At 45.6% G+C, this 19455-nt stretch overlaps 1 protein-coding gene across 3 annotated transcripts in view; it reads left to right on the top strand.

Moving 5' to 3' along the window:
• The window catches only part of LOC129820988 (mannosyl-oligosaccharide 1,2-alpha-mannosidase IB), a 128106-nt gene that overhangs the window by 60649 nt on the left and 48002 nt on the right, over positions 1 to 19455 (top strand). For 2 of the 3 annotated variants that reach the window (XM_055878176.1, XM_055878177.1), the window contains exon 6: positions 15342 to 15460. In XM_055878176.1, the coding sequence (XP_055734151.1) occupies positions 15342 to 15460 (119 nt within the window). Of the gene's footprint in view, positions 1 to 12113; positions 12220 to 15341; positions 15461 to 19455 lie in introns of those variants that run through there. The other variant, XM_055878178.1, reaches the window with a different exon arrangement.

The raw sequence follows: 19455 nt of genomic DNA, 5'->3' as shown, positions 1-19455 counted from the left end.
CAATTGGCCCAGCGTTGTACAGGTAGGGTGTCATTGTAAATAAGAATTTGTTCTTAACTGACCTGCCTAGTTAAATAAAGGTTGTATTTAACTTTTTTGTTAAGTACTGAGTAAAGGGTCTGAATACTTAAGTAAATTATATATATATTTTTTTTTTATATAAATTACAAACATTTTAAGCCGGTTTTTGCTTTGTCATTATGTGGTATTGTGTGTAGATTTTTAGAGTAAGGATGCAACGTAACAAAATGTGGAAAAAGTCAAGGGGTCTGAATATTTTCAGAAAGCACTGTATATGTATACAATGACCTCGTACCCTTGCACGTCAACTTGGTACTGGTACCCCGTGTATATAGCCAAGTTATCGTTACTCATTGTGGATTTATTCCACGTGTTATTTTTCTATTTCAACGTATTTATTTTTTTGCTCTCAAGGCGTCTGAATACTTTCCCAATGCACTGTATGCTAACGTGGGATGAGGTCCAGCAGCAGAACTGCAGTCCTCGGACTATGGTCCTATGACACACAACCAGGACGCCTTCAGCAGGACAGTATGGGCAGGTTTCCCGGACACAAGGTTATTCCTAGACTAAAAAGCTATTTCAACAGAAATTCTCCACTTGAACATGCTTTTTTGTCCAAGACTATGATTAATCTTTGTCTTGGAAACCGGCCCTAGACAGTCCTGTATATAGTCTTTCTGTGGGCATAGTTCTTACCTTGTGGTGGATGATGTAGTTGAACCTACCTGTGGGTGGCTGACTGCTTTTAGGAGCAGTGTCATTTCTCTGTGGTCAGTCCATAGTCATATCCCTCACTGTCTGGCCCACTCACTCACATAACGGGATCATAGTCTCTGTCAGTCCCATTGACCTGAGCATGGATTCAGTTGGAAAGCGTTTGACCTGTAATTGTGGTCATCCATCTGTCACAGGGAGAAGAGCAGCGAAAGAGGGTGTTTCTGTTTACTGTGGATGGGTGGAAAGCAGACTGACAAGGCTCTGATCTTTAAACACACTGACGGACTCTCTGGTGTTTACAGGAAACTGCCCTCTGGGGAGCACAGGGTCGGGTTACATTGATCCGTACTGTAAACTGGACTGAAAGCCACACCACTGGCCTAGCAGTCCCACGGCAGGGCCAGGCCAGGCAGACAATACACACAATGTAACCACCTCAGGTTTATCAACATTAACGGCATTGATGTGGTCAGATAAAGATATGTTATTTTTTTAATCAAGTGACGTTTATGGTGACATTTGACTCCAATTGAATTGGGAGTGTTTTCAGTGCACTTAGGATCTCCTAGCTCATCTATGCAGTCCTTATGTAGTGTTTTTGTAAAAGCGTGTCTGCTTGCATTGCCTGGATGTTGATGGTTCTATGACCAAGCCCAGGAGATCCCACTCCTGAGGATATTATGTAACCAGGGCTGGATCTCATTCCAATAAGTTGCTCCCTCAAGAACGGTACTCTTGGTAAGCACTGTCTAAAGGCCTGCTGAATTGTGGGATAGGATGAGAAATGAGACATGATATGGACACCTGCCTGTCCTTCCTACAACCCCAGACAGCATAGCAGGGCTCACTTTGTATTACCCTCATACAGTAGAATCCAGGTTGTCTTCCAGAAAGGATCTCTCCCTCCAGCCCCACGCTCTGGCTCCCTACTCTGCTCAGCTCAGAGAGCAGTTGCCATAGTGATTAAAGGGGCAGCTGAGTTCAGGTTTGTTTGGACGCCTGGTCTTCCCCAGAGAGGCAGAGGCTAAGCGACAGGAATAACTGGGCCCAAAATCTGTCTTCTCCAGCAGGTTGCGTTTGTTTTTCGCTCAAAAAGCAAGGAATTTTCGTATGGAGGTCAATGAGCAAGTGTCGAATTTGGTTAACAAAAAAATCAGATGCTTATTTGCTCAAATAGAAGTTTTGTAATGCTTACGAGTGCGCTGATATAAATAGGACACGTGACATCCCAGCAAGTTTGAGAATAAACACTTATGTTGGAGTTGTGCCCGTTATTACACTCGTTTCTGCCCTCCCATTGCCTAGAATGGTCCCACCTGATCTTGCCTCTTCCTGACTGCCTTCCATTTTTTAAAGAAATGTGTTTTCATTGTTAGAGCGGCCATTGAAGTATCTGGTCAATGTAATGGATTATCTGTGTCTTCCCTCAGACCCCAATATGCAGATTAAACAGGCTTTGAGCCCCAGGCCTGCTAATCAATTGACACTCTACTGACCTGCTAGCCTTCAGTGCTTTGTTTCTCTGTAATACACTACAAACCTGCTAGCCTAGCTGTTAGCACTTTGCTTTCCACTCAACAGTCCTGCAGGGGAGGATGAGTGAATTGATTAGGTAATAAGATTAGTTATTACAGATTTATTAGATAATAGGATCATACATTTGGAGCCATCCCGTGGTCGACAGCTCCTCTTCCTTCCTCAGTTTGCAGGTCGTTAGTTAGTTAGTCAGTTGGTTGTTTTTTAGCATGTAGGTCATGTCTTCATATGGTCGTTTCCCAGGGCAGAATAGCACATTGGAGCATTCTGGGAAGGGCTGTGAAATGGCGCCATGGCAACACGCCCGTGGGAGAGTTCTGATTAACGCACGTTGGGCGGAGGAGAGGAGATGTGGAGAAACCTAGCAGTGGATGTCTGATAATGGGATGAAGAACCAAATAGGATCATTCAGAACCCAGATGTCTGAGACTCACTGAGAGAGTACACATACCATCTCTGTCCAGAGGGTAGGGTGAGGAGAGAACAGGGGGGAAAAGAGGGATAGAGAAGAGGGAGGTGCTGAGTTAAAGGAGTCGAGGGAGATGGAGAGAAACATGAAGGGGAAGATGAGGAGAGAGCGATGTGGAGGGAATATGCAGCCATATGAGGCTGGAGGAGAGGGAGGTGTGTATGTCAGTTTGTGTTCACTGGTGACAAGATCAGAGTAGAAATCACAAGTGGTAATGTATGGAACACCTCTGGAAAATACACAGGGATGGTTCATAAGAAGCAACCTGAGAAAATAATGCACTCCAGTTAGGTCCAAAGCAAGGATGGTTGAGGGAGGGATCACAGAGCAACATAGGATGTAATACCACTTTGGCGTTCTAAATGATTCCTTCAGTGGCTCTAAACATGAGCAGCTATAGAAAGCAGTGTTTTTGTAGGCATTAACTACGCAATGGCTCATTCAAAGCCAATGGGGAAATAAATGTATCTGTATTTAAATAAATGCCCAAAAGGTCTGTGGTAAACACAGGCTTAGGAGGTCTGATACGTTTTGTTCTATGAGATAATCTTCATCAGCTAATTTCACTTTTTGTGAATTTTAAAGCATTTTATCTCATTGAACAAAACATGTAAGATCTCCTAAGCCTGTGTTTACCTCAGACCTTATTTTCGGCGTTTATCCCAAAACCCCATATGAATGGCTGAACGAACCAGAGGTAACTCATTTCTGTTTTTTAGGACTACAAACTGGGGAGCTCTATTATGACAGAGTTGGATTCCTCTAATCACGCCTCGTGGGACGTGGGATTGACAAGACTAAGTCCCTCCCCCAGGGTTATATCCTCATCTCTCCCCAATATTTATAAGCTCATTACAATATTCCCATTCCCATTAGCCCCCCTGTCGGAGCTCTGATAACATCTCCAATTACACACATACTCTTCTGCTGGTTGTCGAACTGTGCTCCCCGGGTGGCTAATATCCTCCTAATGAACAGTAATTTCCTTGTTGGACGACCGTGTTGGAGAGAGAGCGAGGGAGCATGTCGCTGCTCTTGTGGGAAATGATACAGCAGTGGCGACGTTAGTCTTAAAGCTTCCCAGGCCGGCTGGGCTGGGCTTGTGCTGTGGGATCACTGGGATGGATGCTTTAACTGTGGTAGTGGATGAATCCTGAGTGGGGAGGGATGATGTGGTGGTGATGACTTTATAATGACAGCTGGAGGGGCCAGAGACACTGATTTCAGCTTGAGGGAGTGCAGGAGAAAGAAAGATGAAGAGATGAGGCTCAGCCTGGTGAGTCAGGTTAGAGTCAGCCTGTATCTCGTTTTCTCTAAGTGCTGAGAAACTCCCCAGTCAATACCCGATACTCTGAAATGAGCGAACACCTCCAATAAGCCAGCACAACATTTCTAGTCTCCAGTGTTGGTTTGTTTGCATGTTTATGTGTGTGTTTGTGATATTTCTTATCAATCCATATGCGTTAGTGCAGCAGTGCACAGTACTGAGTACTGTGCCAGTAGTAAACACCTCTCTGTTTGGCACATATGTCCTGTACCGTACAGTGTGTTACATGGGCTCTGTCCTTGGTGTAGTCTAAATCCTCCTGGCCCTCAGAGAGCATGTTTAGGGAGGAATTGTTGCATGTCGCCCTCATTTAATAACCAGTTGCTTTATAGTATTTATTTATTTTTATCAGTGCTGAAGTTGAGGTTGGCCTGGACCTGCTGGCAGCGTTAGAGACCCGGTGAGACAAGAGAATGCGTCCATAATGGCCCACTATTCCCTATATAGCGCACTACTGGTTTGCCCTATGGGCTCTGGTCAAAAGTAGTACACTATATACAGGCTAGGGAACAATTGCAGAGACTGAAGCTAGCTCCGAGTCCCTCACAACAGGATGTTGTCACATTTCCCTCTCAGCTGCTCCAGCTCTCCCCTTTTCCAATATTCCCAGCGTTACATTCTGATTCAACTTTTAACAGGCAGGCTGGTGCCAAATTGGACGGCAGGCAGAAAAGCAAACTGATTTTCCCTCTTCTGAGTCTGTTAGGAATGCATATAAGCCCCTCAAACACAAGAGGAAAAAGGGATAAGGAAAAAGTTAGAACTCTTTTGAACAATCCACTTTAATGACAGCCTAAAAAGGAGCACAAAATGAGCTCCCCCCTTTGTTTGACAAAACATCACATTTGTGACAAGAGTAACTGTTCTTCGGAGTAACGCTATTGGATGGGCCACTCAGGAGCCAGTTCCTCACAACTCTGCAGCTCTGGAGTTATTAACATCTTCTATAAATATTAATATTTGTACTAATGACTGGAAGGGGGAACGCTTAATAATGGTACAGGACGTCACGTTGAGAAGACCCATCATGCAGAGTGAGACCATGGGGAGGAGGAAGGAAGAACATCTGCTGCTCACCACAGTGTAGGTGTCCCTAAAACGAGGCCTCGCTCACATTCACTGCTCCACAATTTCATCAAAGTGCTGTAGCTCAGTAAATATTCATCAGGCCGTATATAGTGACTGGCAGGTCCCACAGCCTCATCACACAGTCCCTCTGGAGATGGGCCATTGTGGCGAGAGGAAGAGGGAGAGATAAATATGGAAAGATGGAGACATTGAGAAGAGACAAGCTCAAAATTTCTCCATAGAAATCAAAAAGCCAAGCTGTTTTTTTCAGGCGCCGACCGAGTTAGGAAGGGGGAGCACCTCTCCTTTGTAATGAAAGAAATGTTGGCGTGTCCGAGGTCGGAGATAATTGTTCTCCTCAATTCTGAGTGGTTGCATCTTCTGCAGGTTTAGTTATCACCCAGGCTAGAAGCCTACGCTGAGAGACTGGATGTGAGAATGGATGTTCTCCGGGTGTGAAAAGTCTGTCAGCAGCTGCGCACATACACTCTTCCATTCTCTCCCACTCTCTCACACACACATACACACACACACACACACACACACGTCATTTAAATCAAGAATCTCAGCCCACACATTTCATTGAGTTCAGGGTTAACCCCAGTGTGTATAAGTACTAGGTTAAACTGAAAACATGACAAAAAATAGCTGAAGAGTTCATTGTACCCGTTACTAATAAAACAGCAACAGCCCTAAAATAGCTGTAGAATACAGGTAACTGCCAAAATAAAGGAAACACTTGAATGAGGTATACAAAGTATATTAAAAACAGATGCTTCCACACAGGTGTAGTTCCTGAGCAATTCCTAAGTAATTAACATCCCCTCAGGCTTAGGGCAGGACCATGTGCCCATTATTTTGGCTACCATGGCTATGCCCCCAGGGCATGAGTGGTCACCAAAGGATTTGATGCGCATGAAAACGATTTAAACCATACGTCATGGCTGTCTCAGATCTCAACTCAATTGAACACTTGTGGGAGGTTTTGGAGCGGCGCCTTTTACACCACTAACAAAAAAACACAAAATTATGGAATTTCTTGTTGAAGAATGGTGTTGCATCCCTCCAATAGAGTTCTAGACACTTGTAGAATCTATGTCCAGGCCCATTGAAGCTCTTTTGGCTCGTGGTGGCCAAACACCTAATTAAGACACTTTTTATGTTGGTGTTTCCTGGTTATTTCCAATAGTCCCTGGTACAGCTATTTGATAAAGGACACTAGAGATTTACCCTGGTTTCCCCTTCTCAAATTCCTTGATCTCAATTTTTGACAGATGGTTTGGTGTACTCAGATTGTGTGATTCGTTTACACTGCCTAAAGTACCTGCATACCGCTGGTGTTTGAAGGATCTGGTTGACCTTTGTTTTCTTCAGCTATGCTGCTGTACCGAATGCACAGAAGTCTCCACACACAGTTCTTGTCGGCCGACTTTGTGTATTCCAACTTTCAAGAAACGTTGCTGCTCTTGCCCTTCAGCCATAGAAGTCATTTGTTGAAAGTTTACACAAGATATGTTAATCTGTGAGGGGCCTGGAACACTTAAAATAACACATTAAATATTACATAGGCTTTTGTAGAGAGATGGAGTGCACAAAAAAACAGCCAGAAGTCAGTTTGTTCCCTTGGTTTGCGGTGCAAAGTCCACATGATCTCTGCAATAGTCATGGACATTAGTCATGTTATAGTTCTTCCTCTTTTAAAAATATCAAATGATAGAATGCAATCACTGTTCCAAGATGGCGTAGCAGTCGGACGTGTGTTTGTCTTGTCCCGTCTTGTCCCGCGTAAATAGTCCTCGTATTTTTTTGTATATATTTTAATTTCACTTTCCATCTAGGAACTGAATATACATTCCTGCAACCCGCCTCACCCAATGTGGTACGGATCTGCTATTTTTTATACTTTAGAACCGTAACCCCAATCAGAAGCTAGCCAGATAACTAGCTAGTAGTCAGTTAGCCACTGCTGCGGTCTTCACCCTTAACTCGGACACCAGCCAGCTTCAGCTCGGGCCAATACCTGCCAGTCTGCAGGCGCCATATCAACCCAGAGCATATAGGACTGCTTTTTCTCTACCACATCACCGGATTCCTGACGCAAGCTCTGGACAATTACACCGGATCATCGTAGCTAGCTAGCTGCAACCGACTGGCTACTACTGGCTAACACCTCTGTCCCGAAACAAGCACCAGTTAGCCTTGAGCTAGCCTTGAGCTAGGCCCATCTGCCGGCTAGCCGAAGAGGTCTACCAGCGAATTCTTGGGCTACAATACCTCTTTTGCCAATTGGACTGGACCCTTTATTGCCGACACGGAGCCCCGCCGATCCATCACGACTGGTCTGCCGACGTAATTGTCCGAGGTGGTTTCAACAGGCTTTTCCATTGCGACGTTTCTGAATACCCATCTGCTAATTATTAGCTGTCTTATCGGCTGCTATCTAAATAAGTATACCGGACAATTTTTTTCTTTTTTTTTCTTGGGTCACTATATCTATTTTGCCAATTGGATCGATCCCCTCTACCACACGGAACCCCACTAATCTACCGACGGAAACGAACGAGTTGACAAAAAATAATAATAATTAAAAAAAAATTTAAAAAAAAACAGACCTCCATCCTATGTTATCTTGTTACCGATAGCCAGCTACCCGGCCAGCTGTCTGGATCGCCGTGACCCCAACCAACCTCTACTCACTGGACCCTTATGATCACTCGATTAAGCATGCCTCTCCTTAATGTAAATATGCCTTGTCCATTGCTGTTCTGGTTAGTGTTTATTGGCTTATTTCACTGTAGAGCCTCTAGCCCTGCTCACTATATATCCAACCTTTCAGTTCCACCACCCACATATGCGATGACATCACCTGGTTTCAATGATGTTTCTAGAGACAATATCTCTCTCATCATCACTCATTACCTAGGTTTACCTCCACTGTATTCACATCCTACCATACCTTTGTCTGTACATTATTCCTTGAAGCTATTTTATCGCCCCCAGAAACTTCCTTTTACTCTCTGTTCTAGACGTTCTAGACGACCAATTCTCATAGCTTTTAGCCGTACCCTTATCCTACTCCTCCTCTGTTCCTCTGGTGATGTAGAGGTGAATCCAGGCCCTGCAGTACCTAGCTCCACTCCTATTCCCCAGGCGCTCTCTTTTGATGACTTCTGTAACCGTAATAGCCTTGGTTTCATGCATGTTAACATTAGAAGCCTCCTCCCTAAGTTTGTTTTGTTCACTGCTTTAGCACACTCTGCCAACCCAGATGTTTTAGCTGTGTCTGAATCCTGGCTTAGGAAGACCACCAAAAATTCTGACATTTTCATCCCTAACTACAAGATTTTCAGACAAGATAGAACGACCAAAGGGGGCGGTGTTGCAATCTACTGCAAGGATTGCCTGCAGAGTTCTGTTTTACTATCCAGGTCTGTTCCCAAACAATTTGAACTTCTACTTTTAAAAATCCACCTCTCTAAAAACAAGTATCTCACTGTTGCCGCCTGCTATAGACCACCCTCTGCCCCCAGCTGTGCTCTGGACACCATATGTGAACTGATTGCCCCCCATCTATCTTCAGAGATTGTGCTGCTAGGCGACCTAAATTGGAACATGCTTAACACCCCAGCCATCCTACAATCTAAGCTTGATGCCCTCAATCTCACACAAATTATCAATGAACCTACCAGGTATCACCCCAATTCCGTAAATACGGGTACCCTCATAGACATCATCCTAACCAACTTGCCCTCCAAATACACCTCTGCTGTTTTCAACCAAGATCTCAGCGATCACTGCCTCATTGCCTGTATCCGTAATGGGTCAGCGATCAAACGACCTCCACTCATCACTGTCAAACGCTCCCTGAAACACTTCAGCGAGCAGGCCTTTCTAATCGACCTGGCCGAGGTATCCTGGAAGGATATTGATCTCATCCCGTCAGTAGAGGATGCCTGGATATTTTTTTTAAATGCCTTCCTCACCATCTTAAATAAGCATGCCCCATTCAAGAAATTTAGAACCAGGAACAGATATAGCCCTTGGTTCTCTCCTGACCTGACTGCCCTTAACCAACAGAAAAACATCCTATGGTGTTCTGCATTAGCATCGAACAGCCCCCGTGATATGCAACTTTTCAGGGAAGCTAGAAACCAGTATACACAGGCAGTTAGAAAAGCCAAGGCTAGCTTTTTCAAGCAGAAATTTTCTTCCTGCAACACAAACTCAAAAAAGTTCTGGGACACTGTAAAGTCCATGGAGAATAAGAACACCTCCACCCAGCTTCCAACTGCACTGAAGATAGGAAACACTGTCACCACTGACAAATCCACTATAATTGAGAATTTCAACAAGCATTTTTCTACGGCTGGCCATGCTTTCCACCTGGCTACCCCTACCCCGGTCAACAGCACTGGCCTCCCCTCTGCTACTCGCCCACGCCTTCCCCATTTCTCTTTCTCCCAAATACAGTCAGCTGATGTTCTGAAAGAGCTGCAAAATCTGGACCCTTACAAATCAGCCGGGCTAGATAATCTGGACCCTTTCTTTCTAAAACTATCTGCTGAAATTGTTGCCACCCCTATTACCAGCCTTTTCAACCTCTTTCGTGTCGTCTGAGATTCCCAAAGATTGGAAAGCAGCTGCGGTTATCCCCCTCTTCAAAGGGGGGGACACTCTTGACCCAAACTGCTACAGACCTATATCTATCCTACCCTGCCTTTCTAAGGTCTTCGAAAGCCAAGTCAACAAACAGATTACCGACCATCTCGAATCCCACCATACCTTCTCAGCTATGCAATCTGGTTTCAGAGCTGGTCATGGGTGCACCTCAGCCACGCTCAAGGTCATAAACGATATCTTAACCGCTATCGATAGGAAACAGTACTGTGCAGCCATATTCATTGACCTGGCCAAGGCTTTTGACTCTGTCAATCACCACATCCTCATCGGCAGACTCGACAGCCTTGGTTTCTCTAATGATTGCCTCGCCTGGTTCACCAACTACTTCTCTGATCGAGTTCAGTGTGTCAAATCGGAGGGTCTGTTGTCCGGACCTCTGGCAGTCTCTATGGGGGTGCCACAGGGTTCAATTCTTGGACCGACTCTCTTCTCTGTATACATCAATGATGTCGCTCTTGCTGCTGGTGAGTCTCTGATCCACCTCTACGCAGACGACACTATTCTGTATACTTCTGGCCCTTCTTTTGACACTGTGTTAACAACCCTCCAGGCAAGCTTCAATGCCATACAACTCTCCTTCCGTGGCCTCCAATTGCTCTTAAATACAAGTAAAACTAAATGCATGCTCTTCAACCGATCGCTGCCTGCACCTGCCCGCCTGTCCAACATCACTACTCTGGACGGCTCTGACTTAGAATATGTGAACAACTACAAATACCTAGGTGTCTGGTTAGACTGTAAACTCTCCTTCCAGACTCACATCAAGCATCTCCAATCCAAAGTTAAATCTAGAATCTGCTTCCTATTCCGCAACAAAGCATCCTTCACTCATGCTGCCAAACATACCCTTGTAAAACTGACCATCCTACCAATCCTCGACTTCGGTGATGTCATTTACAAAATAGCCTCCAAAACCCTACTCAATAAATTGGATGCAGTCTATCACAGTGCCATCCGTTTTGTCACCAAAGCCCCATATACTACCCACCACTGCGACCTGTACGCTCTCGTTGGCTGGCCCTCGCTTCACACTCGTCGCCAAACCCACTGGCTCCAGGTCATCTATAAGACCCTGCTAGGTAAAGTCCCCCCTTATCTCAGCTCGCTGGTTACCATAGCAACGCCCACCCGTAGCACGCGCTCCAGCAGGTATATCTCTCTGGTCACCCCCAAAACCAATTCTTCCGCCTCTCCTTCCAGTTCTCTGCTGCCAATGACTGGAACGAACTACAAAAATCTCTGAAACTGGAAACACTTATCTCCCTCACTAGCTTTAAGCACCAGCTGTCAGAGCAGCTCATAGATTACTGCACCTGTACATAGCCCATCTATAATTTAGCCCAAACAACTACCTCTTTACCTACTGTATTTATTTATTTTGCTCCTTTGCACCCCATTATTTCTATCTCTACTTTGCACCTTCTTCCACTGCAAACCAACCATTCCAGTGTTTTTTTACTTGCTATATTGTATTTACTTTGCCACCATGGCCTTTTTATATTTTTATTTATTAATATATTTTATTTGCCTTCACCTCCCTTATCTCACCTCACTTGCTCACATTGTATATAGACTTATTTTTCACTGTATCATTGACTGTATGTTTGTTCTACTCCATGTGTAACTATGTGTTGTTGTATGTGTCGAACTGCTTTGCTTTATCTTGGCCAGGTCGCAATTGTAAATGAGAACGTGTTCTCAATTTGCCTACCTGGTTAAAGAAAGGTGAAAATAAAAGAAGAACTGTTGGCAAGAAAGAAGATGACTTATCCCATGTAATCTCCAATGTAATGTTCCCTGACCTAAGGCTGGTGTTACACAAAGCAACATTCACACACTTTTTGTTGTAGTTGCAGGTTGCAGGTGAGATCTAAAGCAGCTTTGCTGTTACATGAAGCAACTCAAACACGATTAAAATTGTATGCAGCAGCCAATCAAATTGGTGGTGATGGTGTGGCGCCTACAGTCAATCTGTGTATGTAGGGTCATGTCCTCAGTGGAAGGCCCAGTCAGAGATGCTCATAGGTGCCAGCCAATGGACAGATGGTCCTTTGTAGCTCAGGTGGTAGAGCTTAGCGCTTGTAACGGCAGGGTAGTGGGTTCGATTCCCAGAACCACCCATATGTAAAATGTACGCACGCATGACTAAGTCGCTTTTGGTAAAAGTGTCTGCTAAATGACATATATATTATATTGTTATTATACTCTAGATGCTGCAGCAGCAGATGTTCCCGTGCAGAGCCAGTCATTTGGTGGTGGGCGGAAGGAGCAGAGCGTGGTCTGAGTTGGCCATGAGGAGATTGGCTTCCCTTACTCCACACTGATCATTAAGCCAGACCCACATGCTGTTTACTCAGGAGGAACAGAGAGGGTGAGCTGTTGGAGGGATGCAAGAGAGGTGAGACGAAGAGGTTAGGGAGAATGCAAAATGTGTAGAGGGGAGCATCAAAGAGCAGAGTGGGAGAGATTGCTAGATAGAGGGGGCTGAGAGGAGGCTTTGGCATGGACTCGGTCTCAGCTTCAGCGCAGTAGCTGTCTGGTTCTCCCTCAAACTCCCTCTGCACTGGGCCCAGGGTCTGGTCTGTCTGAGTGGAGCTCTCCCTCCTCCATTTCCCCCCCTCACACACACACACACACACACCCGCCAGTTTATTAGACTGAGAAAATGAGTCTGAATAATGAACCCATCACGTTCCATGCCATGTGTGGATTTCTACTGGAGCGCTAGGAAATCTGTCACCCAATGAAATTGGCAGAGGAGAGGGTAGGGAGGAAGAAAGTAGCTGTTATGATTATTCCCCAAATAAACCTTATCCAGGACAATTTGTTTCAGATTAACAATGTCTGGCATCTTTAAATACTTCCAGGTATAAATGCAAATCCAGCTTCAAATGCAAATCCAGCTTCATTTGATATGATTGGCCCAATTTGAAAGGTTGTAAGTGGATGTTGATAAGACTGATGAAGTGACAAGTACAGAGGGATGATAGGAGGCATGGAGGACAGATGGAGGGAGGGATTAGATGGATTAAGATGTTGAAATGAAAACTATGTAAACCATACATCATGGCCGTCTCAGATCTCAACCCAATTGAACTCTTTTGGGAGATTCTTGAGCGACGCCTGTGACAGCGGTTTCCACCACTGTCAACAAAAACACCAAATGATGCACCACCCGAGTGGCACAGTGATCTAAGGCACTGCATCTCAGTGCTAGAGGCGTCACTACAGACCCGGGTTTGATCCCGGGCTGTATCACAACGGCCGTGACCGGGAGTCCCATAGGGATGCACACAATTGACCCAGTATTGTGGGAGGGTTTGGCCGGGGGGAGCTTTACTTGGCTCATTGCGCCCTAGCGACTCCTTGTGGCAGGCCGGGCGCCTGCAGGCTGAACTCTGTTGTCAGGTGAATGGTGTTTCCTCCGACACATTGGTGCAGCTGGCTTCTGGGTTAAGCGGGCGGGTGTTAAGAAGGGCAGTTTGGCGGGTCATGTTTCGGGGGACGCATGACTCAACCTTCGCCTCCCGAGACCGTTGGGGATTTGCAGCGATGAGACAAGATCGAAATTGGGGAGACAAAGGGCATTGAGTCTGTTCTGCTTCCAGGAGGGCCAATCTGTCCAGATCCCAGGCAGGCCAGAGTCTCAGCCTCAGCCAGCCAGACCGGTGGGTGTATTTTTAGAGTGATTTAGGACTGCTGTCAGTAGTGATAACACTGCAGCTCCAGCAGAACTACAGCCTGGCTGGTTCTCTCCTCATTAGGGGTTCACCAGCAAAGCCACATACACAGTTAACAGCGTGTATTAAAGGTGCAGTGAAATACTTGCTGTAGTGAAATGCATGCAGAGATGTGGGTATAGTACTAGAAATGTATCAAAAAGAGCAACAGTATTACAGCTGTAACATTAAACTGAGCTGCAGTATTAAGATGTAGTATTAAACTAAGGCCGCTTCAGCGGTATTAAACAGAACTACAGTGATAGAGCTTTGCTGTTCAAGTGAATTATAATGACCCACACTCACCACCCTGGGCAGACTGCATCACTCCCTTGGCCTGTGGTCACATTTAGGGAGGGGAGGAGTCTGAGTGGTTTGGCTGTCAGTCGTGTTTTAATGAAGATCCCTGCTAACCGTAATGGTGTCTCTCTCGCTCTCTCCATTGAAGGTGAGCTAGTGATTACCCTAGATTCCAGAGAGGAGAGGGCTGCTCTGCTCTCCCTCTCACTCATTCAGCCTTCACAGTGACAGGGGTAGGTGGGTAGTAGTGGTAATTGTAAAGTCATGGTGCATCCTAGAGATTTATAAACCATAGGCAACCCAATTTGAAGAAGGTAATACTCTGATCATTGGCTGATCGCTCCTTAATGTCTATGCTAAAATGGGATCTCCATCTATCTCTGGTGCATGGGCCCAAAGTCACGCCCGCAGTAGTAGCACAGCACCTCCTACTTTTAGGGGGACAACACCTCTTACTTTTAGGGGGACAACACCTCTTACTTTTAGGGGGACGTTATACAACAAACCAGGAGTGTTCCCTGAACATGTGATCTGACAAGGAAAAACTCTTGGCCCAGGAGTTCTCCCCAAAGAATGTGAGAGGGGTGCTGCGCCACTTAAAAACGTTTCTATGTTATCATTTAAGGCCAGGCACCACACCCTAATACAGTGGTTCCCAAACTGTGGGGCGCACCCCTGTACTCTTGAAAGTTGTTGTCGTAGAATGCACAAGGGGCAATTTCGGGAATTGGGTAATGCATCATGAGTTTTCCTCTTGTCGTGTCAGTCATTGCATACCTATTTATAACTTCATAATGTTTTTAGCTAGGTTCTTTTGCCCATATAATTTGTTGTAATGTTTGAATCACTCAAATATCACATGAATACACATTAGACATGGCAAAATGTATACAATGGCAAGAAAATGAGCTTTAACACGGCAACATTTTCTCTCTGCCAACAAGAGGGGTGTGAACAGTTTGTCATGAACAGTGCTTGTGCCCATATAAATAGAAATGGGGAGTGCAGGATGTTCCCCAATGCTGGAAGGGGGGCGCGGGGTGTTCCCCAATGCTGGAAGGGGGGCGCGGGGTGTTCCCTAATTCTGGAAGGGGGTCGTGAAAGTTGGGAACCCTGCCCTAATAGTTTTTTTGCTCTAGATTGCAGGTACTGGGGGAGATCTACTACGTTTCAGGCCTCCCACTTTCACGGGACTCTGCAGCACCACCTTGTTTAAAAATGCTGGGGAGAACCCTGTGTGGGTTTCATTCATTTGACATGGGCCACACATACTGTGTGTATCAGGGTTGGGGTCAATTCCATTTAAATTCCAGTCAATTCAGAAAATTATCAAAATTCTACTTTTTTCTTATTGATAAGAATTGGAATTTCACTGTACTACCTGAATTGACTGGAATTTAAATGGAATTGACCCCTAACCCTGATATATATGGTAAAAAGTACCTTTGGTTGCATTATTTATTGTTACATGAGAACCTAACCCTGTGTGTCCTCTGTCCAGGTAATTCCCAGATGGGGGCCACCATAGTGGACGCCTTAGACAGCCTGTACATGATGGGACTTCACGATGAGTTCAAGGACGGACAAGAGTGGATAGAGCAGAACCTGGACTTCAGTGTGGTGAGTAGAGCACAAAACCTTTGATTCTGTACTTCAGTAGTGAAAACACTGTACTTTGCCACCTTCTGGCTTGTTGTCTTCATATAAGCTATGGACAGAGTGCTCTGGTTTTTAGTCCCTGTCCAGTAGTAAAGCCTTTTGAGACATGAGGAAAGGAGCGTCTAGCGTTGCTGTGATGGAGGGAGAACTGGACACGCTGGTAGGAGTCATGGAAATGATGTGGGCAGGGAGAGTGTTTCAGACCACATAAAGGGCAAATGGACTGCAATCAGTATACCCCTGACTGAGACACCTGTCTGTTTCTCTGTTTTACCCCTCTCGCTCTCTCTCAGGCTAGGGTTATTAAAGCCCTGCAGATGTAATGACAGCACAGGTGGTGTGGGAATGTTTGACAGGCTGACACTGTGGAATGTAATTAACCTCTGGACTGCTCCGGTCAGCTCTGGGGTAGAGAGAGAGAAGGAAAAGGAAGATTGTGGAAGATGGAGAGAGATGTTAGTGATCTATATGTTTACGTCAGGGATGGGCAACTGACGGCTCGCGGGCCCCCCTTTTTGAAGGCCCTCGGATCAACCACAGTCGGGGTCTCAATTTACTGTTGCAAGTTAGAATAGTATATTACACAAGGTGCTATTTAGAAATGTGTACGCACACATGACTGCCGCTTTTGATTAAAGCATCTGCTAAATGGCATATACAGTGCATTTGAAAAGTATTCAAAGTAAGTATTTTACAGCCTTACTATAAAATTGATTAAATAGTTTTTCCTCCTCATTAATCTACACACAATACCTTATAATGACAAAGCAAAAACAGGTTTTTAGAGATTTTTGCAAGTTTATAATAAAATTTAAACAACTGATCACATTTACATAAGTATTCAGACCCTTTACTCGGTACTTTGTTGAAGAACCTTTGGCAGTGATTACAGCCTCGAGTCTTCTTGGGTTTGAGACTACAACCGTGGCACACCTGTATTTGGGGAGTTTCTCCCATTCTTCTCTGCAGATCCTCTCAAGCTCTGTCAGGTTGGATGGGGAGCATTGCTGCACAGCTATTTTCAGGTCTCTCCAGAGATGTTAGATCGGGTTCAAGTCCGGGCTCTGGCTGGGCCACTCAAGTACATTCAGAGACTTGTCCCGAAGCCACTCCTGCATTGTTGGCTGTGTACTTAGGGTCGTTGTCCTGTTGGAAGGTGATCCTTCGCCCCATTCTGATGTCCTGACCCCTCTGGAGCAGATTTTCATCAAGGATCTCTGTGTACTTGGCTCCGTAAATCTTTCCCTCGATCCTGCCTAGTCTCCCAGTCCCTGCTGCTGAAACATATCCCTACAGCATGATGCTGTCACCACCATGCTTCACCGTAGGGATGGTGCCAGGTTTCGTCCAGACGTGACATTCAGGGCAAATAGCTCAATCTTGGTTATATCAGACCAGAGAATCTAGAATTTTTTTCTGTGGAAATTTATATAGACAGGTCTGTGCCTTTCCAAATCCTGTCCACTGGTATACTCCAATCAAGTTGTAGAAACATCTCGCACCTGAGCTCAATTTCGAGTCTCATAGCGAAAGGTCTGAATACTTATGTAAATAAGGTATTTCTGTTTTTGTTTTTTTTGCAAACATGCAAGCACTGTATATTATATTATCAGTATTATTGACGCTGCGGCAGCAGAAGTTCCAGTGCAGAGCCAGATAAGTTGAATCATTTGGTGGTAGGCCTGGGAGTCTGGAGCGGAGCGTGGTCTGAGTTAGCCAGGGAGGGGATTGGCTGCCTGGACATCTCGCTGATCATTAAGCCAGACCCTTACGCTGTTTACCCAGGAGAAACAGAGAAGGTATGCAAGAGAGGGGGGTGAGGGAGAATGCAAAATATGCAGATTGGAGAGGCAAAGAGGAGAGGGAGAGATTGCTTGAGAGAGGAGAGCAGAGGCTGAGAGGAGGCTTTGTCTGTCTGGTTCTCGCTTATAAACTCCCTCACCAGACCACATACAGGGCCAATGGACTACAATCAGTACACTCCTGACTGAGACACATGTCTGTTTCTCTGTCTTGATTCTCTGTTTTACCAGTCTCTCTCCCTCAACCTCGCTTGCTCTGGCTAGGGTTATTAAAGCCCTGCAGAGGTAATGACAGCACAGGCAGTGAGTGTTTATGACAGGCTGACGCTGTGGAATGTAATTTACCCCTGGACCGCTCCGGTCAGCTCTGAGGGAGAGGGATAGAAGGATAAATATATACACTGCTCAAAAAAATAAAGGGAACACTTAAACAACACAATCTAACTCCAAGTCAATCACACTTCTGTGAAATCAAACTGTCCACTTAGGAAGCAACACTGATTGACAATAAATTTCACATGCTGTTGTGCAAATGGAATAGACAAAAGGTGGAAATTATAGGCAATTAGTAAGACACCCCCAAAAAAGGAATGGTTCTGCAGGTGGTGACCACAGACCACTTCTCAGTTCCTATGCTTCCTGGCTGATGTTTTGGTCACTTTTGAATGCTGGCGGTGCTCTCACTCTAGTGGTAGCATGAGACGAAGTCTACAACCCACACAAGTGGCTCAGGTAGTGCAGTTCATCCATGATGGCACATCAATGCGAGCTGTGGCAAAAAGGTTTGCTGTGTCTGTCAGCGTAGTGTCCAGAGCATGTAGGCGCTACCAGGAGACAGGCCAGTACATCAGGAGACGTGGAGGAGGCCGTAGGAGGGCAACAACCCAGCAGCAGGACCGCTACCTCCGCCTTTGTGCAAGGAGGTGCACTGCCAGCGCCCTGCAAAATGACCTCCAGCAGGCCACAAATGTGCATGTGTCTGCTCAAACGGTCAGAAACAGACTCCATGAGGGTGGTATGAGGGCCCGACGTCCACAGGTGGGGGTTGTGCTTACAGCCCAACACCGTGCAGGACGTTTGGCATTTGCCAGAGAACACCAAGATTGGCAAATTCGTCACTGGCGCCCTGTGCTCTTCACAGATGAAAGCAGGTTCACACTGAGCACATGAGCATATGTGACAGACGTGACAGAGTCTGGAGACGCCGTGGAGAACGTTCTGCTGCCTGCAACATCCTCCAGCATGACCGGTTTGGCGATGGGTCAGTCATGGTGTGGGGTGGCATTTCTTTGTGGGGCCGCACAGCCCTCCATGTGCTCGCCAGAGGTAGCCTGACTGCCATTAGGTACCGAGATGAGATCCTCAGACCCCTTGTGAGACCATATGCTGACACATGCACATTTGTGGCCTGCTGGAGGTCATTTTGCAGGGCTCTGGCAGTGCACCTCCTTGCACAAAGGCGGAGGTAGCGGTCCTGCTGCTGGGTTGTTGCCCTCCTACGGCCTCCTCCACGTCTCCTGATGTACTGGCCTGTCTCCTGGTAGCGCCTCCATGCTCTGGACACTACGCTGACAGACACAGCAAACCTTTTTGCCACAGCTCGCATTGATGTGCCATCCTGGATGAACTGCACTACCTGAGCCACTTGTGTGGGTTGTAGACTCCGTCTCATGCTACCACTAGAGTGAGAGCACCGCCAGCATTCAAAAGGGACCAAAACATCAGCCAGGAAGCATAGGAACTGAGAAGTGGTCTGTGGTCACCACCTGCAGAATCACTCCTTTTTTGGGGGTGTCTTGCTAATTGCCTATAATTTCCACCTTTTGTCTATTCCATTTGCACAACAGCATGTGAAATTTATTGTCAATCAGTGTTGCTTCCTAAGTGGACAGTTTGATTTCACAGAAGTGTGATTGACTTGGAGTTACATTGTGTTGTTTAAGTGTTCCCTTTATTTTTTTGAGCAGTGTATATATATATATATATATATACACACACTACCGTTCAAAGTTTGGGGTAATTTAGAAATGTCCTTGTTTTTTAAAGAAAAGCACTTTTTTTTGTCCATTAAAATATTAACTTGATCAGAAATACAGTGTAGACTTTGTTAATGTTGTAAATGACTATTGTAGCTGGAATATCTATATACAGTTG

This window comes from Salvelinus fontinalis, chromosome 23 (genome assembly GCF_029448725.1).
Source record: "Salvelinus fontinalis isolate EN_2023a chromosome 23, ASM2944872v1, whole genome shotgun sequence".
NCBI lineage: Eukaryota > Metazoa > Chordata > Actinopteri > Salmoniformes > Salmonidae > Salvelinus > Salvelinus fontinalis.
This window is presented reverse-complemented; position numbering and strand designations above follow the sequence as displayed.